This window comes from Neomonachus schauinslandi, chromosome 8 (assembly GCF_002201575.2).
Source record: "Neomonachus schauinslandi chromosome 8, ASM220157v2, whole genome shotgun sequence".
Classification (NCBI taxonomy): Eukaryota; Metazoa; Chordata; class Mammalia; order Carnivora; family Phocidae; genus Neomonachus; species Neomonachus schauinslandi.
The window spans coordinates 118022366-118046891 of NC_058410.1; the positions used below are offsets into that span (position 1 = coordinate 118022366).

Consider the following 24526-nt stretch of genomic DNA (forward strand, 5'->3'; position numbering starts at 1 on the left):
AGGTTTTCTTCCCAGACGCTCCCCGCCGAGAACCGAGCTCGGCCTGGGGGCCGCCCCCGCATCCTCCTGGGAGCCTTGAGGTGCAGTCAAGCTCGGAGAGCGAGCGCACGGCGCCGGAGCCTGTGGGCGCCGGAGATCAGAGCCACTGACCTGCAGCTGAGCTTAGGCGGAGCGGGGGAAGGGGGGCGTAAGAAAAGGTGCTGGCCAGCCGGAAACCCCACAGAGGCCACTGGACTGAATAGGTCACTGGGGACCCAGGTGTCCTCAATTTGGGATTTCTTACCGTTCCACGTTTTCCCCATCTTGGAAAGTGGTACCACCAATCATCTCCTTGTGCAAGCCTATCCCCCCACCTTCCTTCTTTCCATATTCAGTCTAACTCCAAATCTGTCCAATTAAGTAAGTGTCTTCTAAGTAAGTGTCCGATTCCTTCATGTCGGCTCCTGCCTCTCTTCTGCTAGACCAGGCCGCCATCTTGTGACTGGACTCAGGAATAGCTTCCCAACTGGTTTCCCGGCCTCTGCAGTCTTTTACAAACAGAAATCTGATCTTGTTGCTCCTTTGGTCAGTGCCTTCGACTTCTCAGGCGCTCCCGGGAAGCACTTGTCTTCTCCCCCCACCACCACTCCCCATTATTCCTTGTTGTCTCCCCCACTAGACTGCTCTGTGAGGGCAGGGATTTTGTGCAATGTTGTATCCCCAACACCTGATAGCGTGAATAAACTTACGTAGATTAAATATGAAAGAAAGTTTCCCTCTCATTCCCCTCTTGCCAGGGTTCTGTCCCCAAGGCAGGATATTAGGCCTTAGAGTGGTCATGGCTGAGGACACTCTGTCTCTCTGGCTATCCTGGCACTGATTTCCACCCCGAATGGGTGTTACCTTCCTCTTGGCCAATTTCTCTTCCACCGATATAAGCTCCAACTGGAGGCTGGTGGGCAGTCATGCATTTTATGGCAGGCCCTGCAGGTAGCCGGAGTATGGGGGCCCTGGGCCTCCACAGCAACCCCCAAGCCCTATACATGATCCTTTTAATAGCGCTGGTCATGATGAGCTTGGTGTTTGGTAAGTGGCTCTAAGGGGTCGGAAGGGTCTCCTGGTCTGCTGGGTAGAGAAACCCACAGACACCAGGTGTCTGGGTACATCTGCCCAGGATACTCAGGTAAACCCAGGCAGGAGGGAAGATGGGATGGATGGCCTTGATGGGATAATGCCTAGGGACTGGGAATGGACTAATGTTCACTCTGAGGGAGATTTCTAGTTATCACCCCAGGGCCGTCTCAACAGCAGTGAGATGAAGATACTGAAGGGACCCCATTCAAATCAGGGCAGTGCAGAATAGGGAGGGTTCCGGGAACATGCTAAATGACAGAACCAGCACCTACAGAGTAGAACAAGCCTCAATCCAGCCTGATAATCTCCTCACTTGACTGCAAAACGCCACCTGTGTAGAAGGAGGATTCAAAGTGTTTGTTCAGTATCTGCCTCACACTAAGTGCGCCGCTGGGTCTGGGGACTCATTAACATGTGGTCTGGGCCTGGGACCAGAGGAAGAGGGAAGTGTATATACTCGTAGTTGGGGAGGGCTTTGGTGACAGAGTTTAATATTAGAGTCTTTCCAGTGAAAAGACCACCAAAGAATGTGGTGGTGGGCTGCTTGAGGTCTGTCTACAAAGTGCAGACTCTTCCTATCCTGTCATAATGCAGTCTTGTTTTCACTTCTTGAACATTACAGATTAAGAAAGCATATTAAAAAGCAAGTCCATAGGGGTGAGGGACTGTAAAACCAAGTCCCAGAGGAAGAACTGTCCTCACTGAACTGCCCAAAGCTGGAATGAGCTGCCCCTGCCTCACCTTTGAACTTAGAAGCTTGCAGAGTGCTGGGCACATGTTAGCACCTCAAATACATGTTGAATGAGTGAATGAATTCCTTAATGAGTTCCTTATTTCAGGAGGTGTAAGAGCAGAGAATGGAGATTTTAACAAGGCCTCTGGTAGAGGATTAAGCCAGATGGTTTTCAAGAATTGGCGATCTTACGGTTTTCTGAGATGGGGAAGTGGGGAGGGGGTTGACCGGCCAGGAAATTAGGTGGGTTTGGAGTCAGTGTTTGTCTGTGTTCTAGGTAATTTTGATCCTGAACCCCCTCATCCAGTTCAGCTCCCCAAATACCTGCGCTGCTATCGATGCCTCTTGGAGACCAAGGAGTTGGGATGCCTTCTGGGATCAGACATCTGCCTCGCCCCGCCTGGCAGCAGCTGCATGACTCTCCTCATAAAGAACAGTAAGCTGCTTATCTTTGGCTCAGCCCATCCCCAAAATGTGTGTCTCGGCTGTACCCCATGTCGGGTTCCTGCTCCCATCCTGGTCTCTCTTTCCTTACCTTCAGAGCCATTCTCTGTCTCCGCTTCCACGCTTCTGTTCCCTCAGCCTACAGCTGACCGGCTCCCGCCTTCCTTACAGCACCCAGCCTTGTGGGGGACCCTTGTGATCACCAGCTCCCCCAGCCTGTCCTCAGGCTGCCTTCTCCCTGCCTGTCAGCCACAGTTCCTGCAGACATCTCTGGCTCGTCCACTGCTTCTTCCCGGTCTCCTTCCCTGGGTCTTGCCTTATTCTCCTTGACCCTTAAGGGTTCATGTCCACCAAAGTTTGGGCCTTAGCTGTCTTCTTGCTTTACTCTTCCCAGAGGATTTGCTCTGCTTCCTCCTGAATTTGAATGTTAGGCCAAACTGTCATGTCAAATGGCGCTCTGGAGAGCAACACCTCATTTTTCAATTTGCTGAAAATTTACTACATTTCCCTGTTTCTCATGCCTGCTCTTCCACACAATGCCTCACACTTTTCTTTTTCTTCTCCTCTTTCTTTCTCTCTCTCCCTCCCTCCCTTCCTTTCTTCTTTCTTTTTCTTTCAGCTGGGTGCCCCTCCCTTACCCTTTTTAAAACACAAAACATGTATTGTATGCTAGCACTATTCTAAGCACTTACAACCCTCTGAGATAGGTATTGTTATTACTACCCCCCCCCCATTTTGCAGATGAGGAAACAGAGGCACAGAAAGGTCAATACCTTGCCCAAGTCTCCTAGAAGCTGAGTCACAGTTTGTGTGCTCTTAAACAACTACAATACTCTTAAAACACTACAGAGATGGTGCTCTTAACCACTACATGAAATTACCTTCGAATTCAAATTCAAGTCTTTTTATTACACTTCTTAAACATAGATATGGTCCAATGTCAGAGTATTCAAGCATATCAAAGAGAAGCCTCTCCCAACTTCTCCTTATTTGGTCCCGGCCGAAGTGCTGGTCCCGCCTCCCCAGCAAGACCAAACTCAGCCCCCTCCAACCATCACTGTATCTTGAGTGGCTCTTTCCCACTAACCTTCCACAGAATTCATAGCTGGTGACTCCCTGGCATTCCCTGCCCCTGCCCAGTTCCAGAAATCTGCCTTTTGGGGGACCAGGGAAGAGTGTGGGGGCAGTGATGCTAAGTCCATATGGAGTGACAGGATGGTGGGGCTTGGGGCTGTGCCTGGGACCTGGGATCTCTGTATCACTGGTTGCTGCCATCCTTCCCCAGACAGTGGTTCTGACATCATGGTGAGTGACTGCCGCCGCAAGGAACAGATGAGTGATTGTTCATATACCCACTCTTCTCCAGTGTTTGGCTTCTGGATATTTTCTCGATGCTGCTTCCGGGAGTTCTGCAATAACCCCCAGAACAGAGTCTTCTATATTCCTTAGAATTTCTCTAGAGACTTTTAAGAATAAAATCCTGCCAGTCGCCTTTCATCTTCCTGATTTCCAGCTGGCTGGCACAGCCAGAACAACTTCCAGTTCTTTCTACCAGCCCTCCCAGCCTCCCTCAAGTTACTGGACCCCAGCCCTATCTGCCTCTTGTTTGACACCCCTCGACACCCCTTTTCCCACTCTATCCCTCCCCCAGGCTCCCTCTCCAGAAGTCTCTGAGTTTTGCCTTCAAGTCCTCACAGTCTGACAGCTTTTCTCCTCTCTTCTCCCACCTCTTGGCTGCTCCTTAGCCCAGCTTTGCCCCTTCTCCCACCATGGGCCTCTCTCCCCTCAAGTCCCCAGGTATTACTCCCGAATACATTGGTGTGCAAACTATATGGCTTGTCTGTGTCTTCTAGTGGTGGTGGAGACCGAGCTCCTGCCTGACTGCCCTGCTGTGGGGGCGGGTAAGGGGCTCTCAGCTCTGCTGAGCTCTGCTCCTGCCCCAACTCCATGTCTTGGATTCAGCTCTAGGCACAAAAAAATGAAGAGGAACCAAAGCGCTCCTGCAGGGAAGGCTGGAAGGGCAAGGGGCATCCTTGGCAGTGGGGTCAAATCCAGGACTGTGTGAGAACTGGAGGGGAGGTCCACAGGGGGGAGAGGTGCTGGTGGGAGCGGAGCTGTGAGAGGCCCAGGCCCAGGCCCGGGGCGGAGGGGGGGGGGCAGGACGCTTTATGGAAGAGCCGCTAGGTCTCGTGGAGCCCTGGCCTGACCCCAGGCTCAGCTTCCCTTTCAAGGATGGTGTGGGAAGTTACTGCAGAATTTTGGGCCTTGCGTTCCTCAGCCTCTGAGACCGTCCTCCACTTTTACTTGCTACAACTGTATAAACCTAGACTTTTACACTGAAGTCAGAGGTGATGGTGAAAAGTGGGCCCAGAGAGGGGGCACCCTGAAGGTTTGGACCTATTTTTGTACCTCCAACTGTTCCCTGACCTACAAATTAATATCGGTGCTTCCTGCCAGAGCACAGGCCATTAAAGGGGCCATGGAACTCAGTTAACATATGTGCAAAATGTGTAAGTGAAAATATATGCTGTATGATGCCATTTGTTATCCAGCACAGACAGAATTCCTCTAAACAGCTACAACTCAGGACAGTGGCTACTGCTGAGTTGGGAGACATGCCTGGGAGGGCACACAAAGGCGGCTTTGGGTGCTGATAAAGGCCTTTATGTGGACTTGAGAACCGGTGACACAGGTGTGTGGTTTACAAAAACTCAAGTTATGGTGTATGCAAGCTTCTGTATGTTTTGCTAAAGAGGTTTAAAAATAGGCCAAAGGGGCACCTGGTTGGCTCAGTTGGTACAACGTATTGCTCTTGATCTTGGGGGCATGAGTTCGAGCCCCATGTTGGGGATAGAGATTACTTTATTGTTTTTTTTTTTTTAAAGATTTTATTTATTTATTCACGAGAGACAGAGAGAGAGAGACAGAGGCAGAGGGAGAAGCAGGCTCCCCGCGGAGCAGGGAGCCCGATGCGGGACTCGATCCCAGGACCCTAGGATCATGACCTGAGCCGAAGGCAGACGCTTAACCGACTGAGCCACCCAGGCGTCCCGAGATTACTTTAAAAAGTAGTATAGAGGCACTTGGTGGCTCAGTTGGTTAAGCATCTGCCTTCAGCTCAGCTCATGATCCCGGGGTTCTGGGATCGAGCCCCGCCCCAAGCTCCCTGCTCAGCTGGGGGTCTGCTTCTCCCTCTCCCCCTCCTCCCTCAAATAAATAAAATCTTTAAAATTAAAAAAAAATAGTAGTAATAATAAATACATGCATACACAAACACCACCATCTGTATCTTTGTCCCTAAGGCATGTGTCTATTTTGGAGGCTCTAATTTGCACCTGTGCACACACTCACATGCGTTCTTTCAATCCTATGAAGTACTATTCCTCTTTGACAGGTGACCAAGGTAAGGTAGAGAGACCAACTTAGCCAAGTGGCAGAGGAGCCAGGATTGGGTCCCCCAACCACAAAGCTGCACTACTTTTCAGAAAAAGGTTTCACAACCCCAGCACTGGTTTACAAGACTCAGAAGGGCAGGCACCTAGCTGTACTCATTAACACTAAGCTCAAAGCAGTGTGTTTATTGCATGTATGGAAAGTTATGAATATTCATTATTGCTTTCTGTATGCTTGTAGTTTTTCAAATGACGTATTAAAATGAAAGATCGAACCACTGCAGCTCCAACCATGTATCTCTGAACATCCCCCATGCCCCAACCTAGCTCCCTACTGAGGGGTCCTGGGTGCCAGGATCCTAAAAAGAACCACCAACAGGCAAGAACCCAGATCCCTCAGCACCAGGTAACTCTGAGATACAGACCTGGGCCCTTTGGTTTGCTCCCAAGTTTTCCTGGTTCAAAGAAGAGTTTTCCACCTCTGTTAGATGGAAAACCCTGACGTAACCTGGGTTTTAACTTTCTAGGTTTTGTTTCTAGGGCAAGTTTTTTTTTTTTTAGTTCAAGATTTTAAGTAATCTCTACACCTAACGTAAGACTCGAACTTACAACCCCAAGCTCAAGAGTCGCATGCTCTACTGACTGAACCAGCCAGGCACCCCTGTGGGTTAAGTCAAAAGCTGAGAGAAGTCATAATCCTCATAGCGGAACAGATCTCTAGCCAAGCAGAAGGTGGGATGGATAAAGGCTCTCAGGGGACAAGCCATGAGGAAGCCACAAAGGTCAAGTGGAATGTGCCAGGCTGTAGATGGTTTGATCCCCATGCCCAATCAACCTTCGTTCACTGGTCTATACTTGCCCACACCTGAGCCTGACCCCATAAACAGTGTGACACAGACTTAGCCCAGTTCATTTATTGTGGAGGTTGTGGAGAGCAAGCAGATGTGGAGCAGAGCAGGCCAGACCCTCGTCTCTCCTCTCCCCTCCCCTGGCATCTACTAAAGTGGGTGTCAGGACTCAGTGATGCAAAGTGAGGCTGAGGAGGCCAGGGACTGCAATGAGAGGAGAGAAGCAGGTGACCAGGGCAGGGGTGGGGGTGGAGGGAGTGAGGCAGAGACAGCACAGTGCTAGTCAGAAAATGTGCACGGAAGTCTCCCCTTCATTCTTCTTGCTGCAAGTTCAGTCTGGGTCTTAAGATGGGCATAGGATGTGATCTACAACCAGATCTGAATGGAGGCAGCAGTGACCAGATTGCCAGAGGACTGGAAAGATGAGGGGGATGACGGACTCCGGTGACAGGAAAGGACACGAGGAAGCCACTATGCCTTCCCCAGGCTGGCCTAGGCAGACTCTAAACTCATTATTTTCTACGAGGTCCAGCACCACCGGTTTCTGGGAAAGAAAAGACACCAAAGCCATAGTCACGCTGGAAGTACAGAGGAAGGGAGGCCAGAGAAATCAGAGAGCAGAGAACATGGGTGTTTTAAGAGGGCAGCGCAGGGCTGTGGTGTTAGAGGAAAGATGCTGGAATGCAGTGAAATCCAGGAAGGCTAAGGCATCAGGGCGCAACCCAGGGAAGAACCAAAAGTCCCGAGCTATTGAGGAACAAATATATGCGACGCAGGTCAGCAATGGACAAGTTCAGGTTCAGGGGCAGGATGGCTGGGGCGTCCAACCCTTTGGGCTCCTTCCCAGCATGGAAGCTACGGAGGGGCAGTGAGAGATTCAGGGCCTGGTAGAACCAGTGGATCTGGGACTCGGACAGGGGCAAGGCCCAGGCCCCAGCCGGGGGATCAGGTGGGGAGCTGTGGAGCTGGGGGCTGGACCAGGAGTTGCAGTAATCGTACTGGCAGCACTGGGCCTGGTACCAGTACTCCGAGAAGTAGGTATTGCGTTTTTCTTGGCAGCGGTAAGAATTATACTGTCCACAGCCTCGGATGAAGAAACGAATCTTGGTATCTGGAGAAGAGGGAACAGCTAACTAATAACCCCCGCTGCCTCCCATAGTCCCCAACCCTGTTATCCTTACCCCAGACTCTCCCCATCCCTCACCCAGACCTGACTTCCATCCCAGACTCCTTCAGAAGGGGCCAGAGAAACTGGCTCAGTGGATCCCCCAGAACCCTCAACTCCTCCTTCCAGGATCCTGCTGTCTTCCTCTTGCACCCCAGGCCCTAAGCAGCCCTCGTCTGAGAGGAAAGGAGACCAAGCCATGGGCTATTCCAGCAGCAGCCCCTTCCTGGGGCTTGACTCACCATAATAGATGGTGATCACCATACATGGTGATGGGGTGCTGATGGTGCACTTCTCTGAGCCTGAAATGCACCCTGTAGAAGGGTCTTCTAAGAGGCAGAGGTGGCAGGTCCGGACTTCAGGAACAGGGGCTGGGGAAGCAGAAGACAGGAGGGATGCGAGTGTTGGCTCATTCCAAGTTCTCTGCCTTGCCCGTGAACCAGGGCTACAGCCCCACACCCTTCCAGGACTCAGTCACTTCTCACTCCTTGCCCCTGGGCCCCACTTACCTTTTGCCACTGCGAAGCCCACGATGACCAGCACACCTACAAGCATATGGGCCTTCATGATGGAATTCCGGGGAGAAGGCAGTCCTTGGGGGGTATCCTGAAACCGACCTTCCTGTGACCCAGCTCCTTGATCCTGAGCTGCAGGGTGGTTTTGACAGTTTGAGCAGGAGCTGTAGACACAGAGCTATGTTCCTTGGCTGGGGGAGGAAGTTATTAACTTGGCTGGAGGACAGCGTGTCCTTACCCACAAGGTCGGGTTCCTGTACGTGGGAGCAATGGCCCAGGCAACACCTGGGCCTTTATCCAGTTGCCTATCTTTGTCCCTCGTGCCCTGAAAAGATCTATTCCCCCACCTCAAGGGTCCATGGGTCAGCTTCTGTCTCTGGTACCACATGCTGTCCTCCCCACACAAGAGAACTGTCCCTATTGTGCTGGCAAAAACTTTGGCCAGGGACCCTGGGGCCCCAGCCTTCTGAGATGAACATGTCTTAGCCCCCAGCAGGGGGCGCACAGACACCACCCGGCAGCAATTCTGGACCTTGTCCTTCTCTCCACCCCTTAATAGTTCTGTTTATTTCAGGACCACCTGCCCTGTAAAATCAAAACTGGAAGATGCTGTTGTTGATTATACTCCTTACGGTATAAATATACAGCCTTAGGTGGCCAAAAAAGAACAAATATGTCTCTAGACTTTGAAATCTGATTTTCCCCTGGGTCTTTTCCTTGTGGCTTTGCACATACTAGAAATTCTGCTCTACTGCTAAAAACCTCACCCAAATACACTGGGCACCCATCTGTGCTGGTTTTCAACTTGAGGAGGGTGGGCTGGGCCATGAGGGTCCCTGGAATCAAGCAGAGCAGCACCCTCCCATCCCCCAACCCCAAGCACCAGCAGACCAGCTCATGGCCTTTTCTTCCACTTTATTTCATATTCCCACCACAATAATGACTCCTTTAATTTAAACTAAAAACCATAGAGGGTTCTTGAAAGGGTGGCAGCAAAGGATCAGAGGTGTCAAAGACTGAGGGCCAAGTGGGATGGGGAATCAGCGGATCGTCTTGACTGGGCTCTTGAAGTTGCTGGCGGCTTGGAGCTGCAGCTGGTAGGCCATTGGATGGATCTTGAAACCGTAGAGCCTGCGCGGGGGCAAAGGTCAGAGAGGCAGCAGGGTGAGCCCCACCCTGGCCCTGCCAGTGGCCTGAGTTTCCACCTCCCCACCCCACTCTCCATGAGTCTGCTCAGTGCTTAAGGACCGTGGCTCCCAAACGGCTTCCCTCCAGAATATTGGGAAATATACCTTAAATAGCCATTAAAACTCAAATTCTAGACTACATGTAAACACACACACACACACGTATGTGATTGTATGTGTGTGTGTGTGTGTGCGGATTAGCACTTGTTTCAATATAATATCAAACTGTTCTTCCTGGTAAACATGATGTTCCAGGAAGATAAACCACACTTTTTCCTGGCAAACGGTTGAACAACCAAGATGATGACAGCTACCATTTAAATGGTACTTCAGGTGCCAAATGTTTTTCAAAGCAACTCACTATTTAAATATACCTTATCGGTCAGGTACTATCATCCCCATTTCATGGATAAGGGAACTGAGGCACAGGGAGGCAAATACCTTCCCCAAGGTTACTTGCTCTGGGAGAAGCAAACCTCAAGAAAGGACCATGCCCTGTCCTCCCTTCTCTCTGGGGAATCCCAAACCTTTCCTTTGACCCTGGGTGACTCTATCCCTGCTCCCCACCTGGGCACAAACTGGTTGGCGGGCCGCTTGGGCCGGTACTCGGGGTGCACCATGAAGAGCATGTGAGGGAAACCGGTGCCGAAGTAGGCGCCGTCCGTGTGATGGTGCCTCGATGACTTGGGTGTGTACACGTCCATGCACTTGGGGCAGTAGAGCTTCACCATGGCCTCACCTGGGATGTCCGAAAGGCCTGGGAGACAGCCAGACTCAGCAGGCCGGGCACCCCCAAACCTGCCCCACCTCCCTCCCAGACTCAGGCCCAGACTTGCTGAGCCCCAACTCTTTCCCAGGAGGACCGGCCATTTGACGTGGCCTCCTTTCCCTTCTCCAATACTCACCGATGGGAAGCATTGGCTGGTTCTCACAGTACACACGGGGACAGTAGCCAAAGTCTCCCTGCTGGTACTTTTCCAACTGAGGTGAATAAAATGAAAGGGGTTGGTGGGTAGGTGTAAGAGAAGAGGCAATCCCTTTGTCAGCCCAACCCATATTGCTCTGTCCTCCACTCCTGCCTTTCTGTCCAGAGACCCCTTCAAGCTGGCCCAAATGGGCCCTCATACTCCCCTGCTTCCTTTCCTCCAGTTAGGCAGGTTACAGACCATCAGAGCCATTCGCTGTTTGTTCCCTGAGGAAGAGGCAGACTGCAACAACTTCCTGTCCAAGGTCACGTCTCCCTCCCTGTAAACACCTCAGTCAGCACAACCCCAATTAGGATTTAATTCCCAGGCCCCGTATCTGGGGTTCTTCCCCTCTTCTCAGCCACATTCCTTGACAAGGTTGAAAACATGTGACTCCTCACTGCAGGAACCTCTGTTTCCCTTACTGCCTCAGAGGAGTCAAGGGGGAGCAGAGAGGCCTCACCATCTGGGCGATGCCACGGTTGGTGAGGATATAGCGGGCGTGGATCAATCCATAAAGCATCTCGGCTGCCTGCTCAATCAGGTCGCTCTGGTTGGGGTTGTCTTCCAGCTCTTCATCTGAAACATGGCCCCAGCCAATTGCAACCATTTGTCTTACAGCTTTCTTAGATGTCCCACTCACCTCCAGGGGCTACTGGCTACACAGTTTGCCTGGCACCCATCTTTGAACCACCCATCACCTGGGCATTTGACCCAGAAACCTGGGCCTCTGGCCCTTCCACCAACCCAAGGCAGCTCTGCCTTCTTTCTACACCTCTTTAGCCTTTACTTTCTTCTCTCCCTCTCAACTCTCTCAACAAATAAATGAAAGATATCAATACAGAAGATGAAATTCTAGACTAAAAGGTGCAAGGCAAAACAAAGAAACAGGAAATGAGACCCATGGGGAAACTAGCATTAGAGGATAGAACCAAATTACAGGATCAGAGTGCGGGTACAGGTGGTGTAAGTCACAAACCCAGGCAAAAGTCAGATGGGGGACCAAAATGAAGAACAGGACTTTAGATAAGAAGAGTCAGAGAACCAAAAGAAAATTTAGAAATTCAAGAAGCAGATAAACAAGAATATGAAAAGAAAAAACAAAACAAAACAAAAAACCCATTCACACACAGAACAACCCTGAAGGTGCCTCACCAGGCTCCAGGTCCAAGATCATGTCTAGAGCTTGTCGATAGTGAGGAACCTGCTCATTGAGTCCAGTGAGATTGAATTTGTCCTGGATGTAGTCTTCATCCACCTGTCAAGATGTGGAAGTCAAGAAGAAACCCATAGCAGAATCCTCAGCTTTGACCTAGGCACACTGCTCTAATTGATGCCTTATTCTCAACACAACTGCTTCTGTTTCCCCTCATTCCCCAATTCCAACTCAGCAGAACTACTTGAGTCTCTCTCCCCAGTTCACATATACTGCCTTCCCATAAAAGCTTTGGCTTTTCTTTTAAACAGCTACAACAATCTCCTCCTTAAAGAAACATTCCTTTCAAAAATCCCTGTTCCTACTCCTGCCCCCCATCCCTACAAATCAGTTTTGTCTTCTCCTTAGGGGCAGCTGGATCTCTAAGGAAAGTGGAGACTGCGGGTGCCTGCGTGGCTCAGTCGTTAACTGGCTGCCTTCGGTCATGAACCAGGGTTCTGGGATTGAGCCCCGCATCGGGCTCCCTGCTCAGCTGGAAGCCTGCTTCTCCTTCTCCCACTCCCCCCTGCTTGTGTTCCCTCTCTCTGTCAAATAAATAAATAAAATCTTAAAAAAAAAAAAAAAAGTGGAGACTGAACAGCTTGGGTCCTGTGGGCAGTTACAATCCTTTATATTACCAGCACACAACTTTGCCCATTACAAGACATTTTCACAAACAGCATTTTAATTCCAACAGGCTCCCAAAGTATGGACTACCAGTACCAGTCTGATAATAATAGTAATAATAATAATAATAATAGTAATAATAATAATAATAATAGTAATAATAATAATAATAAAGTTGACTTGTCCAATGCTATATAATAATAATATTAAAGTTGACTTGTCCAATGTTATATTGCTGAAGAATAACATGCTTGGGACTTGGGCAGTCTTGCCACTTCACAAGTTAATGAGGGGGGTTACTGAAGGGACTCTTCCTTGACAGGCAAAAGTTTCTATGGCAGCCTGTAAGAGAAGTGTGTGGAAGCTAAATATGTGGGAAAATACATAGCCAAACTTTGTGAGGAGATGGCTGGGAGATTGAGGAGAACTCACTTCACAGAAGAATTCATTGCCACGGAGCCCACAGAACCAGGAAATCCAGGACACCTCCTCTGAGCTGCTCATCTTCACGTCAGCTGGAGAAAAACAGAGTGTAAGTAAAGCCCAATCTCTCCCACCCAGCCTCTGGTATCCTCCCTCCTCCCACACTTTGCTCTCCAACCATGAAAGAGTTTGGGGCCACCTTTCCTTAAAAGATCCTAGACTCTGGAGCGCCCCTCTCCAGTTCCTGTTATTCACACCTTGGCCCCTTTTCTGAGATTAGAGATTCTCTGGAGTCCCATACTTTCGAGAAACCGACAGGTCTTGACCCACCAGTCTTACCCACACCCTTAACGCTCCCGAAGACCTGCCCCCTTCCTCTTCATGTCAACTCCGGCAGGGCCCTCGGCTCGAGATCCCTACCCCGCAGGTCTCTGCATGTCCCCGGCGCCTTTCCCAAAGGTTCCGAAGTTTATCCTTTCCAAGCAAAAGCTGGGCCCCTTTTTCTCTCACGGCCTGCGGGTGGCCGTGAGGGCCCTTTCACAGGAGTCCCCACATCCCGCCTCCGCCCCTCAGACCATCCCTCCCTCCCCCAGTGCCGGACCGGGTCACTTCCTTCCCACCCCCACATCAACGCGCGGAGACCCCATGTGCCGCGCCTAAGGACAGGGGACTCGGCGCGGCGACGACCTCAGACTCACCGGCTGGACGGGGACCGGGAACAGGGTGGGGGAGGGGAGTTGCTGCTTCCAAAGAACCGCGACGGCTACAGCGCAGGCCGCGGACCCGACCGCGGCAGGCGAAGTCGGGTGGGGGGGGAGTGGAAATTGGGGAGGGTGGGGAGAGGGCAACGCGCAAACGCCAAGGGTCGAGCGCCGCAGTGAACGCCGGGAAATGGAGTCCCCGGTAAAGAGAAACTGGCGAAGCGAGGGAAAGGCGAACTACGAATCCCAGGACGACTCACGAACGACCCTGGCGTCGCGAGGCCCATGAGCAAGACGCTCGGGGGCGGGGCGCAGCGGGGTGCCACCGGAAGCGGAAGCGCAGTACCCCCTTCTGGGCCAGGGAGTATGGGAAAGAGAGTCGTAGGATTCCGCGACTGAGGGGCCGAGAGGGGCGGGGAAAGGAACGAGGCTGGCCGCTGGTTTCTTATAGCTCCCCTCACGCAGCAAAGCTCGGCTTCAGGCGCTCGCCTGATGCCCAGGATATTGACCTCATCCCCGTCTAACCCACCGGGTCCTCATTGCCTGTCAAGCCTCTTACCCGAGTCAGGCCGGCCACTGGAGGCCCCGTCGGGGCCCGTGTTTCACCCCGGGGTGTGGTCTCCTCAGGCGGGAGGTGAGGCCGGGCTCCTTGCTGAGGGACGTGGGAAGGGTGGGATGGGCTGAGGTGAGCGGTGTGAGAACCGGGACGGCCCCGTGCGCTAACCTGAGGTAGCACCAGCCATTCTGCTGCTCGTCCCCTTGCACTTCTCCATTTCCTCTTAGGGCTTGAATGGGGCCTTCTGCTGCGGGCACTAAGTGTGACCTTCGAACCCTGGTCAGAATAATGGTGAGGGGCGGCGTGACGTTATTTCATTTCACAGCTTCGGGGCATTCCACAGGTTTCCTTCCGCCTCCTCAGAGCCTTTCTTAATTAACAGAGTGGTTTCGCAGCTCTAAAAAATGAGCTCGGAGCGGGGACCACGTTCGGGGAGGCGAAGGGCATTGTGGGGGCGTTATGTAAAAGTAGGACCCCAACCGACAGATCCTCTCTCCTCGCGCTACCTAGGCACGTGGCATTTTGAGCGGGTGCTATTGGAAAGGTCCCGGGGCGGGGAAGCTGAACCTGGCGCTTCGCACATGACTGAGCCCTCAAGTTATGTTTTGTGTTGGTGTTTTGTGTTTTTTCCAGTCACGCGTGCGTGTTCGGGTCGTGTGGCTATTTGATCGTCAGCTCCTTTGCTTAGAGTAGCCCCGTTTCGCCGTTCGGAGACCACAAAGTCACGGAGACTGGAGCTTCTCCCCCAAATCTGCTTACTTCTGTAGAAGCGTTAAAGTCTGTTTTTCTTTGGGAAGACCAGACCCCGACATAGGATCAGGGAAGATTTAAAGGGCAGTGCAGAGCCACCAAGGGATTGGCTTGCTTGTCTCATATTCCCTTTATCTAGTCTCATCTTTTCAGTTCTCCCAAAAGCCATGTCCAGGCCCTCCCTCATCACCTTCACCCCAGCCACCAACCCCAGCGACCTCTGGAAAGATGGGCAGCAGCAGTCACAGCCTGAAGAGCTGGAGCCCACCTTGGATGGGGCTGCAGCCCGGGCTTTCTATGAGACCCTGATTTCAGATGAGAGCAGTGTCTCTGAATCCCAGAGATCTCAGCCTGAACCTGCCAGTAAGAGAAAGAGGAAGAAGAGAAGAATGATGAGGGAAGCTGCTTCAGGAGCCTCGGGAGGACATGGACAAAGGAGATCCCTTGAGGCAGAGGACAAGATGACCCAGTGGATACTGAGGGCGGCTCAGGAGGGTGACCTGGCAGAACTAAGAAGGCTGTTGGATCCCCGTGAGGCAGGGGGAGCCGGGGGCAATATCAACACTCGGGATGCCTTCTGGTGGACCCCCCTGATGTGTGCTGCTCGAGCAGGCCAGGGGGCTGCTGTGCGTTATCTCCTGGGCCGTGGAGCTGCCTGGGTGGGCGTCTGTGAGCTGGGTGGCAAGGATGCTGCTCAGCTGGCTGAAGAAGCAGGTTTCTCTGAGGTGGCGCGCATGGTCAGAGAGAGCCATGGAGAGATGAGGAGTCCAGAGAACCGGTGAGGGGAAGCCTTAGCCCATGCCCATCTTTCAGTGTATTCTGCCCTTCCTAGCCACTCCACACCAGAGGCTCCAGAACAGAGCTAAAGCTTCTCTCCCTGATCCCCCAGTATAGGTTGATAAGGCAGTGTAATAGAGTGATAATAAACATGAGCTCCCTGGGTTAAAATCCTAATTCTACTACTTACTTGGGCAAGAACCAAATTTTTATGTGCCTCATTTTCCTTATCTGAGAAATGGGGGTATAAGAGCACCTTTGTTAAAGGGTTCTTAGGATTTAATGGGTCAATATACGTAAAGTGCTAGAATGATGCTTATCATATAATAAGCACTGTATACATATTAATTGTAGTCGTTGTTAAGCTTTGCCCAAGAACTTGAGGCCTGGTTGCCATTTCTCCTCCCAACTGTTCCCCTCTGGGTCCCTCATTGCTAAGTGGTTTGGAAGGCAATTTGTTTTTTAGCAGAAAGACTGGAAGGACTTCCCACCTTGCCACCCATCTGTGAGCCCTCAACTCTTCCCTGCCCTGAACTCTGTTCTCTTTTTTCCTCTGCAGGTCCCAATCCCCGTCCCTCCGGTACTGTGAGACCTGCAATGCCCACTTTCAAGACTCTAACCATTACACATCCACTGCTCATCTGCTGTCACTGCCCCGTGATCTCAGGTCCCCCAACCTGCCCCTTGGGGTTCCCACCTCCAGCCCAGGCTTCAAGTTGCTGCTGAGGGGAGGCTGGGAGCCTGGAATGGGGCTGGGACCTCGGGGTGAAGGCCGCACCAACCCCATCCCCACTGTCCTCAAGAGGGACCAGGAAGGATTAGGCTACAGATCAGTGCCCCAACCCCGAGTCACACACTTCCTGGCTCAAGATACTCGGGCCGTGGCTGGGAGGGAGAGAGCCCCTCGGGTGACCACACTGAGCCGGAGGGAGGAGAGAAGGCAGGAGGAGAAGCACAGGGCCTGGGAGCGGGATCTGAGGACATACATGAACCTTGAGTTCTGACCTTGGTAAGGTCTGATCCTGGTCTATTGCTGAAGTCTGAACTTGGACCTAGGCCCTTTGGCTTTTACTTCCTGGGGTCTGTCCAGGTCCCAGACCCTCAGATTTTAGTCAGTGGGCTCTGTCTTTGGGAGAGAGGAGCTGAGAGCTGAAAAATAAACCAAACTTCTTCCTCTTTTGTGTTTATTCTTTTTTTTTTTTTTAAAGATTTTATTTATTTGAGAGAGAGAGAATGAGAGAGAGCACATGAGAGGGGGGAGGGTCAGAGGGAGAAGCAGACTCCCCACTGAGCAGGGAGCCCGATGCGGGACTCGATCCAGGGACTCCAGGATCATGACCTGAGCCGAAGGCAGTCGCTTAACCAACTGAGCCACCCAGGCGCCCCGTGTTTATTCACTTTTCTGGAAACTTGAGGGAAAGCCGAACAAGTCTGGGGGCCACATGCAAGTCCCACCTGAGCCAGAAGGGGTAGCCCTTCCTGGTGCCATGATAGGGTCACCTCCCTGCCAGTCTGGTTCATTTCCAGGTCCTAGCCCCTGCCTGGAATGCCCCACCTATTCTTTCAGTCCCCTGAGCCAGGAATTGCCCAAGCTCTGTGCCAGTCTCACCTACCCCAGGAAGCGTCCCCTGACCACTGCAGCCAATTCAATCACTGTGTTTATTTTTTTCAATTACTGATTTTAAACAAGATCATACACTATATGCTAAGAAGAGAAGTAAAACATATTCCTAACCTAATTGCTTACAGCTAGAGGAGGCAGGCTACGACCGTGATCAAATATACAGTGCATGGTGATCTGGGAAGCCTGGGAAAGCTCATGGGGGTGATGAGAGTAGGTAGGGTCTTGCAGGAAGAGGCCAATGGGCTGGGAGGGCCTAAGAATATCCAGCCTCTACCATGATGTTGGCTGAACTAGAGCCAGCACCTCCCAGTGTACATTTTGGCCTCCCAAATGTAACCTTTAAGTCAAGGTTCTTTATTTTACTACCTGAAAACGCCTGAGGGCAGGAAGCACATTCTATTTGTCTACACTTGTCTCCCCTTCCCTTCTGCCGCTCATACCAGGTGCTGAGCCTAAGTAGAGCTCACTGTTGTCAGACCCAGGAAGTAAAATCTGCATGGAGGGGCAGGGAAGATCAGCACAAGTCCTACAGAAGCAGTTTGCTTTTCCGGAAAAGCCTTTCATGAAGTCATGGACATGAAAAGGAGGAGTTGGGGGTCGGGGTGGGGTGCAGGGAAGAACCAAAGGACGGGAGGCTAAAGGGAGCGGAGGAATTTAGGGGAGCACTAGCGCCCAGGGACCTGTGGGCGACGAAGATGGATGGCTAGGTTTATACTCCTGCCTCGGCCCTGCCAGATCTCGGCTGGCGCCCTGCTGAGTGGCGCGTACTAATGGCGCGGGGGCGCGGGGGGCGGTGGATCCGCAGGGTCCGCCCCGCGAACTGCGGGCTCCGCCCCCGTCTGTCCCTCCCGGCCCAGTGCAGCAGCTTCCGGGCTTTGCGGTTCCAGGCGGCCTGCTGAGGCCGCGGCCACGACGCCGGGCCCGGGAGGGGTCGCAACGCACAGCGCCCGGATGCCTGGGTCCCCAGGCAGGCCCGCGCTTGGCCTCGCGACGAGGATCTCCCAGGACATCTCTGGCCTGACCTTGCGGAGACCGCGTCTCGGCTGCGTGCTCGGGGACCGGTCGGGCCGTTTTGTAGGATTCATAGCTCTCTTAATCGAGAGAAGAGCGCTGCTGGCTGGAGTTTGCTGAACACCTCTCTCCTAACCCCCAGTAAGAGACTGCCTGTTCTTGAGCTCCCTTAGGTCAGCAGTTCAGGACTCTCCAGATTGGGAGCATCTGAGACCCAGGGCCACCTTCCTTCCTTCCTTCTTGGATGGAGCACCGCCTCTCCAGTTTCTGGGGCACCTTGGGGCGTGGCCTTGGTGAGTGAAACTTGGGGTGCTGCCTGCAGAAAAGGAGACCCCAGAAACCTAGGGAGGACACCGTGGAGGTGACCCAGGCCTTGTCAGGTCTTGGGGATTCTTGTCCTGAATCTTGTGTTTGGGGTGGTGGTGGCGGTAGTGGTGGTGGTGAATGAATTTGGATGTGCCTCCCTTCTTTACCTCAAAACTGAAAAGGAAACAAGCCACTTGCCACACTTGAGGCTGCAGGACATCCAGGGAAGTGGGGAGCCATTTCTGAATTCAGAGTAGGACTCACGAAACAGGTAACAGTTCTTCTGAGCTTGAACGGACTCTGGCTTCTGAGGAGACACTCAGCCTCCAAACCCGAGAATCGAAGCAGTTCCAGGAAGCAGCCCCAGAATTGGGGGGCTCACAACACATCCCAACCATGTTCCTGCGACGGCTCGGTGGCTGGCTACCTCGCCCTTGGGGCCGCCGGAAACCAATGAAGCCTGACCTGCCTACCCCAGAACTCAGACGAGTGGACAGCTCCTCTGAGAATTCAGGGAGTGACTGGGATAGTGCCCCAGAAACCATGGGAGATGTGGGGCCTCCCAAGACCAAGGACCCAGGGGCACGGAGGAGCTCTGAGGCTGCTCCAGAACCAAGTAGGGAGTCCCGAGATGAGCAACTGGGGAGCAACAGAATGGATTCCTTCAAGTGGGACAAGACTGTCTCTAACACTCAAGAGTCTGGGAGACTGGAGACTGGAGGAACCGTTCCCAAACGGGGCCGGGATCCTGTGGGCTCAAGTGGCACCAGACCTGGAGTGTCCCCTGAAGGGGAACTGAGCCCCCCTGGGCCAGAAGCCCCAGTGGAGAAGCCAGGGCGGCGTCAGAAGCTGCTGGGCTGGCTGCGGGGGGATCCAGGTGGGGGAGCAGGGGCTCCCTTGCAGTACCTGGGGGGCCCAGAGGAGTGTCTGCAGATCTCAACCAACCTGACTCTGCACCTGCTGGAGCTGCTGGCCTCAGCCCTGCTGGGGCTGTGCTCACGGCCTCTGAGGGCAGCTTTGGATGCATTGGGCCTGCGCGGACCGCTGGGCCTCTGGCTGCATGGGCTGCTGTCCTTCCTGGCTGCCCTGCACGGGCTCCATGCTGTGTTGAGCCTACTTACCGCTCACCCCCTGCACTTTGCCTGCCTCTTTGGTCTCCTACAGGCCCTGGTGCTGGCTGTCAGCCTCCGGGAGCCCAGTGGGGAGGAGGAAACCACTGACTTGGAGGACGAGAAGTTGGAGAGGGAGGGTGAGGAATAGAGAGGAGACCCAGGAGAGGGGCTGTGACTGCAGGATAGAGTGTGACCTAGTGCCCCCATCCTGAGTGGGGTGGGAGCAAGAGTGAAGATAGTGTGGCCTGTAGGAGAGTGGGGGCCATGACCCAGATTGTAAGCACAGGGACCTCAGGGATGGGGAAGAAACCCCAGAGTATGAGGGCATGGCCCCCCTTCATACACAGGAGAGAGTAGAGCTGTTTAGGGTATCTGTTTATGGACTATGGGGATATCGCCCTTGAATTCACCAGCTGTTCTTACTTTCTGCTTTTACATTTCTCCCACTTCCAGTTTTTTCTCTCCACCTTTACTTTTTAAAAGAAAAAAAAAAAATAAGCGTGGTGGTGAAAAATAAAGACTAAAGAGTCCTCTTTACCTTTCAAAACTACCCTGGAGTGGAGCAGACCAGAGGCAGACAGGCCTCTGACTAGGGTAAGAGGGTGGTTGGAGACCCAAGGAATCCCTTGGATCCTAGGATCTGAGCCACCTAGGGAAGAATGGGACTGTGAGGTGGGTGGATTAAGGGGTGTGGATAGGAGCTGATGGTGACAGGGAGCCTGCAGGAAGGATCTGGGTATTCCCAGGAGCCAGGGGGAGTGGGGATGGTGCAGGCAGTATTGGCAGGAGGGCCAATTCAGAGGGGTTGGCAGCTCAGACAGGAAGTATGGGGAAGCACTGGACCTGGGAGTCCCCACTCTGGGGTTAGGGGTTTGCACACTCAGCAATAAACAACTGTGTCACACCAAATCCTAAATATACCACTACAAAGAGAGTTACCACCACTCAGTGTCCTTCCTGATGCCGTCCAGCTGGGGGTTTAGGTGGTAGAAGGTCCAGGGGGAATATTGAAATGGAGGTGGGGGAATTGATGTTTGGAGACAAACCCAAAATGAGATGAGGATTGAAAAATCATCTTTATTACTCTTGGAGTTGGGAGTCTCCAGCTTCTCCTCCCCCCAGCACAATTGCAGCTCCCACCATATCCATCTGGGGCACAGATGAAGCTACAGGTCAGTTACTGGACAGCTCGCAGACCTCTGGTGGGAGGAGGGAGAAAAGAAGAGGATGGAAAGGAAGGAACTCCAGGGAGAAAAGCAAGGTTGGTGGTAATGGGGTGGAGGAGAATGCATTCCCGCTTTTCCTCGCATCAAAGAAGGCGTCCCTGAGGCCCTTTTCCTTATGTGTCTAACCCCCTTGCCCCTTTTATCCACCGCAAACTCAAGAAACCTCTCTTTTGAGTAGCCTAGAGCCCATCCTGGCTCCCTCAGGTGACACCACAGCTCTTGGCCACATCCTTCTGGTGCCATCACAGCCTATGACACAAATGGAGGTGTCAGCACAGCCACTCTAATGATGTCAGCCTTTGACCATGTCCTCCAGTGACATCACTTGAGTCCCTTTCAGCCGGCACCTGCAGAAGACTTGGTGAGTCCTAGTCCTCTTTTGTGGGACTTTACCCCCTCACCTTGATTCCTGGGAGTCCGTAAAAAGGCCTTGAAATCCAGGCAGGAGGTCAGGGACTGGAATTCCTCCACGCACTTCTCAGGAGGGTGTGGTGAGCGATCTGAAAGAGCAGGGCAGGGCCAGGCCCATCAAAGTCCCAGTTTCTCAGTAACTCCCTGGTGAGGACCTCATGGAAGCAGCACCCAGCCCTTCCTTGGATGATATCATAGGGCCCAGAGTGAGAGGCTCTCCTGCCCTTCTGTTGTTTCTCTCCAACCCTTCCTGCCTGGCATCCCCACTCACTGTAGAGGAGGAAGCGCTGGTAACCCTGGCCTGACTCTTTCAGCATGATTCCACCTGGGCATGAGCTGGAGAAGAGCTTGGTCTTCATGTCAGGGCGGCCTGTTGGGGCAGAGATTTGTGGGGGAGACTGTGAGGACAGAGATGCAAAACCAAGCAAGCCCAGGGGACTTGGGGAGGGTGAGGGCTGGAGAGAACCAACCTTCAGTTCTGAGATCTGTGCTCCCCTCAGTCAGGTGGTAGATCCATTTCCGGGGCACACAGAGCCCATTTTTCCTACAGAAGTGGTGGCAAGGATGAAAGACTGAGTGACACCCCAGCCACACAGTATCAGCCTCTATTCCATCTTATTTCTCTTTGAAGCCTGGGTCCCCTTGGGTTTCAAGCTACCAAGGGACAGGTGGTTAGGCCCATCTCTCTTCAGAGGTTAACTAATAGAACCATTGAACTCAGTGGGCCAAGAATAGTGGATATCCCAAAGAGCCTAGCTCTTTGTGGGTGGGTGCTCATATTTTGGGCAGAGACTGCACCTCCTGGTGTCTCTGCCTCCTCACCACTCACATGCGGATGGTAGCGCGAAGCTGGAGCTTCATGGGGGCAGAGCCTGTAGCCATGTTGAAGACAATGTTGTCCACAGGGTCAAAAGTCACCAACTCCTCCTTGGTGGGAGCTGCCCCTGCGATAAAGTACCACCTGCCCAGGTGTGGCTCTGGGAACTGCAGAAAACGAGAGGATCAGAAGAGGGTGGGTCCCCACTACAGGGCCCATTCAACCTCTTCATTACCACTCTTAAGATGGCAGGACTTAGCAGTGGAGTGGCAGCTGCTTTTTTCCAACGAAGGGTTGGGTTATGACAGGAAGTCATTAAGCAACTTTTCCTTTGTAGCCCCCTCAATCAACCTGAGTAACCACCCACCTCGCAATTCTACCGTGTCTCCACATTGATGGCCACAGTACTAAATTTTTTTTTTTTTTTTTTACTTGTTCTTGCATTCGTTATCGTAATACACCCTTTCTCCCTTCCTTTCCCAACGTGGCTTCTGGTCATCCAAGGCCACCCACCCAAGTCCCTCAGAGCCCCCACCATCAGCTTCCCCCATTCTCAGTCCATACCTCTTTCCCATCCACTCCCTGAGTTGTCAGTTGACTGTACTCAGGGCACTGGTAGATGGAATTAAGGAGAATACCACAGAGGTAGAGCAGAGCTGCCCATATTTGATGGACCATCTTCAGGCAGGAGGGAGCTGGTGCTCTTCGTGAAGTGGCTGGTGCCTTAACTGCTCTCTCCCCCTGCTAGTTATTCAGTCCACTCTGCTTCCAGCCCCCTTGCCTCGACCCTTGACCCTTTCACCTGCTAATGAGTAACTTCAACCTTGTTTTCCAACCCAAGCCTGGATTACCTACAGTGTTTGGGCCTTCCTCCCCCTCTTCTAGATGCCATCACTCCATAATATACCCTGGCATGTCCAGGGTCTCAGGAATTATGAGAGCTGAACCCTCTAGGTAGAAGCCTGTGGTCTTTCAACCCATATTTGTGCTGGATATCTGCTCTGTTGTACAGCACTGAAGAGAGGTGAACTGATTCTTTCATTCATTCACCTAGCAAACTGTTGTGAGTCCCAGCTGTTTGCCCAGCTAAGCCCTAGAGACATAAAAATGAATGACAGTCGCTGGCCTTGAGAGCAGTAAAAAAAACTAGTTGTGTAAACAAAACAAATCCTTGCAGTACACAGCCTGGTAAGTTCTTTAGGACAGGTATGAACCAGGTGCTGGGGCCTGGTGAATGGGAGGCCTTCTCGCTGAAGTTTGTAATTAGGGAAACAATATGAACACCCCTGAGAAAAGTTCACTGACACGAGCTCATTCACTCAACATTTATTACCAGAAGGAAGAGGCTACATCAGTAAAGGTTAGAGGATAGATATTGGTGTTAGGCAGAGTGGGTGCAAACCCTAACTCCACTATTTGTTAGATCTTGGACAATTTTATTAATCTCTATGCCTGTTTTTTTTTTTTCACTTGTAAAATGATCAAACCATCAATCTCATAGGATTGAAAGAGATAATGCATGTAAAGCCCTTAGCAAAGGCCTGCACGTGGTTAAGTCCAAAGTAAATATTCACTATAATTAATGTTTGTAAAGGCACTTATTACAGTTTCTAGTGGGCTATAGGTTCTCAAATAATAGTACGGAAAGAATTGTCAAGAGGCACTCATTGGATAGTGCCAAGTGGGTGGAGCAATTAATGCAATGAGAGATGGGGCTTCCTTAATAGATTATGTATAAACCACAGGCTGCCAAAAAATTTCTGAGAGGTGAGGCTTGCTATGGGTTTGCGATTTAGTTAAAAGAACCAAGTTTGGGTGATGGGTATATGAAGGCCCCTTGTAACATTTGGGGGTAATGTTTGCCATTTTTTTAATAAGAAGAAGCAAATATATATAAAATACAACAATTTATAGGAGCAGTAAAGTAGAAGTGCTTGACCCGGGGTCTGGTAGGCCTGGACTTGCCAGTTCTGCCGCTTACTTTTGCCTAAGTGTACTCCCCTATCTCAGGTGTTGAAAGGCTTTTAAATGGGGCAGTACGCAAAACCCTGAGCAATTTGGCTGGCACAAACCAAGTGCTCACTAAACAGGTGTTTATTAGAACTCTTAACTGAAACAGTACTGGGACCTGGGTAGAAACTACGAATCCCAGAAAGGCTGTGGACACCGGGGACAGGTAGGCCGGCAGCCACGAGATGGTAGAAGTTGCAGCACCGCGGGGCCAGGGCCCTTGCCCGAGGACGCGGGGCGGGGCGCGACTGCCCAGTCTGACCGTCGACCCCGGCCAGCGGAAGCCCTGCGGTGGCCCCTTCAATAGCCCAGGATCGGACTCTTGTGCTTCGGTCCAGTCTGACTCCATTCGCTCCCAATTCCCAAACTTGGAGGCGCCCTTTCTGACGAAAGTCCTGAAAAGCAGTAAATCCTTAGTTGCTCCAGAACATGGCGCCCACACCCCGCCAAACGCCCACCGGGCAGCACCGAGATCAGCCCCAACGACGCGACGGCACACACAGGTTGCTCGCGAACCACCTCCAACCGCCTAAAGCAGGAGGACTTCCGGAGGCGCCGAAGGAGTAGCGCCGCGAGGGCCAGTGAGAAGACAGAATTTTAGGAGGCCAGCACAGTGCC

General features: G+C 52.3%; 6 protein-coding genes across 7 annotated transcripts; 3 read left to right on the forward strand and 3 right to left on the reverse strand.

The window, feature by feature from the left end:
* The first annotated feature begins 944 nt into the window (after positions 1-944).
* Positions 945-3739, forward strand: LY6G5C (lymphocyte antigen 6 family member G5C). Its single transcript, XM_021697107.1, has 3 exons — positions 945-1065; positions 2124-2282; positions 3576-3739. Exons 1-3 carry the CDS (start codon positions 945-947, stop codon positions 3737-3739), a joined length of 444 nt encoding a protein of 147 aa, XP_021552782.1.
* Positions 3740-6529: 2790 nt separating this feature from the next.
* Positions 6530-8606, reverse strand: LY6G5B (lymphocyte antigen 6 family member G5B). Its single transcript, XM_021697108.1, has 3 exons — positions 8205-8606; positions 7938-8066; positions 6530-7641 (listed from the first exon to the last, which is right to left on the reverse strand). Exons 1-3 carry the CDS (start codon positions 8260-8262, stop codon positions 7241-7243), a joined length of 588 nt encoding a protein of 195 aa, XP_021552783.1. The 5' UTR covers positions 8263-8606; the 3' UTR covers positions 6530-7240.
* A 504-nt stretch (positions 8607-9110) lies between these two features.
* On the reverse strand, positions 9111-13580 carry CSNK2B (casein kinase 2 beta). Its single transcript, XM_021697109.1, has 7 exons — positions 13306-13580; positions 12617-12699; positions 11518-11620; positions 10826-10941; positions 10303-10378; positions 9965-10154; positions 9111-9341 (listed from the first exon to the last, which is right to left on the reverse strand). Exons 2-7 carry the CDS (start codon positions 12686-12688, stop codon positions 9251-9253), a joined length of 648 nt encoding a protein of 215 aa, XP_021552784.1. The 5' UTR covers positions 12689-12699; positions 13306-13580; the 3' UTR covers positions 9111-9250.
* A 332-nt stretch (positions 13581-13912) lies between these two features.
* On the forward strand, positions 13913-16545 carry GPANK1 (G-patch domain and ankyrin repeats 1). 2 transcript variants are annotated; one of them, XM_021697111.1, is made up of 4 exons: positions 13913-13942; positions 14092-14155; positions 14498-15392; positions 15951-16545. In XM_021697111.1, the coding sequence occupies exons 3-4, from the start codon at positions 14782-14784 to the stop codon at positions 16393-16395; spliced, it is 1056 nt and encodes a 351-aa protein (XP_021552786.1). In that variant the 5' UTR covers positions 13913-13942; positions 14092-14155; positions 14498-14781; the 3' UTR covers positions 16396-16545. The 2 variants fall into 2 exon arrangements, with proteins under 2 accessions (XP_021552786.1, XP_021552785.1); XM_021697110.2 differs by lacking the exon at positions 13913-13942 and having other exon boundaries at positions 14000-14155.
* Positions 16546-17892: 1347 nt separating this feature from the next.
* C8H6orf47 (chromosome 8 C6orf47 homolog) lies at positions 17893-19962 on the forward strand. Its single transcript, XM_021697009.1, has one exon. It carries the CDS (start codon positions 18729-18731, stop codon positions 19590-19592), a length of 864 nt encoding a protein of 287 aa, XP_021552684.1. The 5' UTR covers positions 17893-18728; the 3' UTR covers positions 19593-19962.
* Positions 19963-20501: 539 nt separating this feature from the next.
* APOM (apolipoprotein M) lies at positions 20502-22729 on the reverse strand. Its single transcript, XM_021696965.1, has 6 exons — positions 22463-22729; positions 21911-22065; positions 21552-21625; positions 21353-21451; positions 21072-21170; positions 20502-20643 (listed from the first exon to the last, which is right to left on the reverse strand). The coding sequence occupies exons 1-6, from the start codon at positions 22574-22576 to the stop codon at positions 20618-20620; spliced, it is 567 nt and encodes a 188-aa protein (XP_021552640.1). The 5' UTR covers positions 22577-22729; the 3' UTR covers positions 20502-20617.
* Positions 22730-24526: the final 1797 nt, after the last annotated feature.

Coding starts and splice junctions, on each gene's coding strand:
- LY6G5C (XM_021697107.1), top strand. CDS start 945: ATGCATTTTATGGCAGGCCCTGCAGGTAGCCGGAGTATGGGGGCCCTG. Junction 1,066..2,123: donor CATGATGAGCTTGGTGTTTG/GTAAGTGGCTCT, acceptor TCTGTGTTCTAG/GTAATTTTGATCCTGAACCC. Junction 2,283..3,575: donor GACTCTCCTCATAAAGAACA/GTAAGCTGCTTA, acceptor ATCCTTCCCCAG/ACAGTGGTTCTGACATCATG.
- LY6G5B (XM_021697108.1), bottom strand. CDS start 8,262: ATGAAGGCCCATATGCTTGTAGGTGTGCTGGTCATCGTGGGCTTCGCA. Junction 8,067..8,204: donor GGGCTTCGCAGTGGCAAAAG/GTAAGTGGGGCC, acceptor CTGCTTCCCCAG/CCCCTGTTCCTGAAGTCCGG. Junction 7,642..7,937: donor GGTGATCACCATCTATTATG/GTGAGTCAAGCC, acceptor CCTCTTCTCCAG/ATACCAAGATTCGTTTCTTC.
- CSNK2B (XM_021697109.1), bottom strand. CDS start 12,688: ATGAGCAGCTCAGAGGAGGTGTCCTGGATTTCCTGGTTCTGTGGGCTC. Junction 10,942..11,517: donor GATCTTGGACCTGGAGCCTG/GTGAGGCACCTT, acceptor GCCATGTTTCAG/ATGAAGAGCTGGAAGACAAC. Junction 10,379..10,825: donor ACCGTGGCATCGCCCAGATG/GTGAGGCCTCTC, acceptor TATTCACCTCAG/TTGGAAAAGTACCAGCAGGG.
- GPANK1 (XM_021697111.1), top strand. CDS start 14,782: ATGTCCAGGCCCTCCCTCATCACCTTCACCCCAGCCACCAACCCCAGC. Junction 15,393..15,950: donor ATGAGGAGTCCAGAGAACCG/GTGAGGGGAAGC, acceptor TTTCCTCTGCAG/GTCCCAATCCCCGTCCCTCC.
- C8H6orf47 (XM_021697009.1), top strand. CDS start 18,729: ATGTTCCTGCGACGGCTCGGTGGCTGGCTACCTCGCCCTTGGGGCCGC.
- APOM (XM_021696965.1), bottom strand. CDS start 22,576: ATGGTCCATCAAATATGGGCAGCTCTGCTCTACCTCTGTGGTATTCTC. Junction 22,066..22,462: donor AGGGAGTGGATGGGAAAGAG/GTATGGACTGAG, acceptor CGTTTTCTGCAG/TTCCCAGAGCCACACCTGGG. Junction 21,452..21,551: donor CACAGATCTCAGAACTGAAG/GTTGGTTCTCTC, acceptor CTGCCCCAACAG/GCCGCCCTGACATGAAGACC.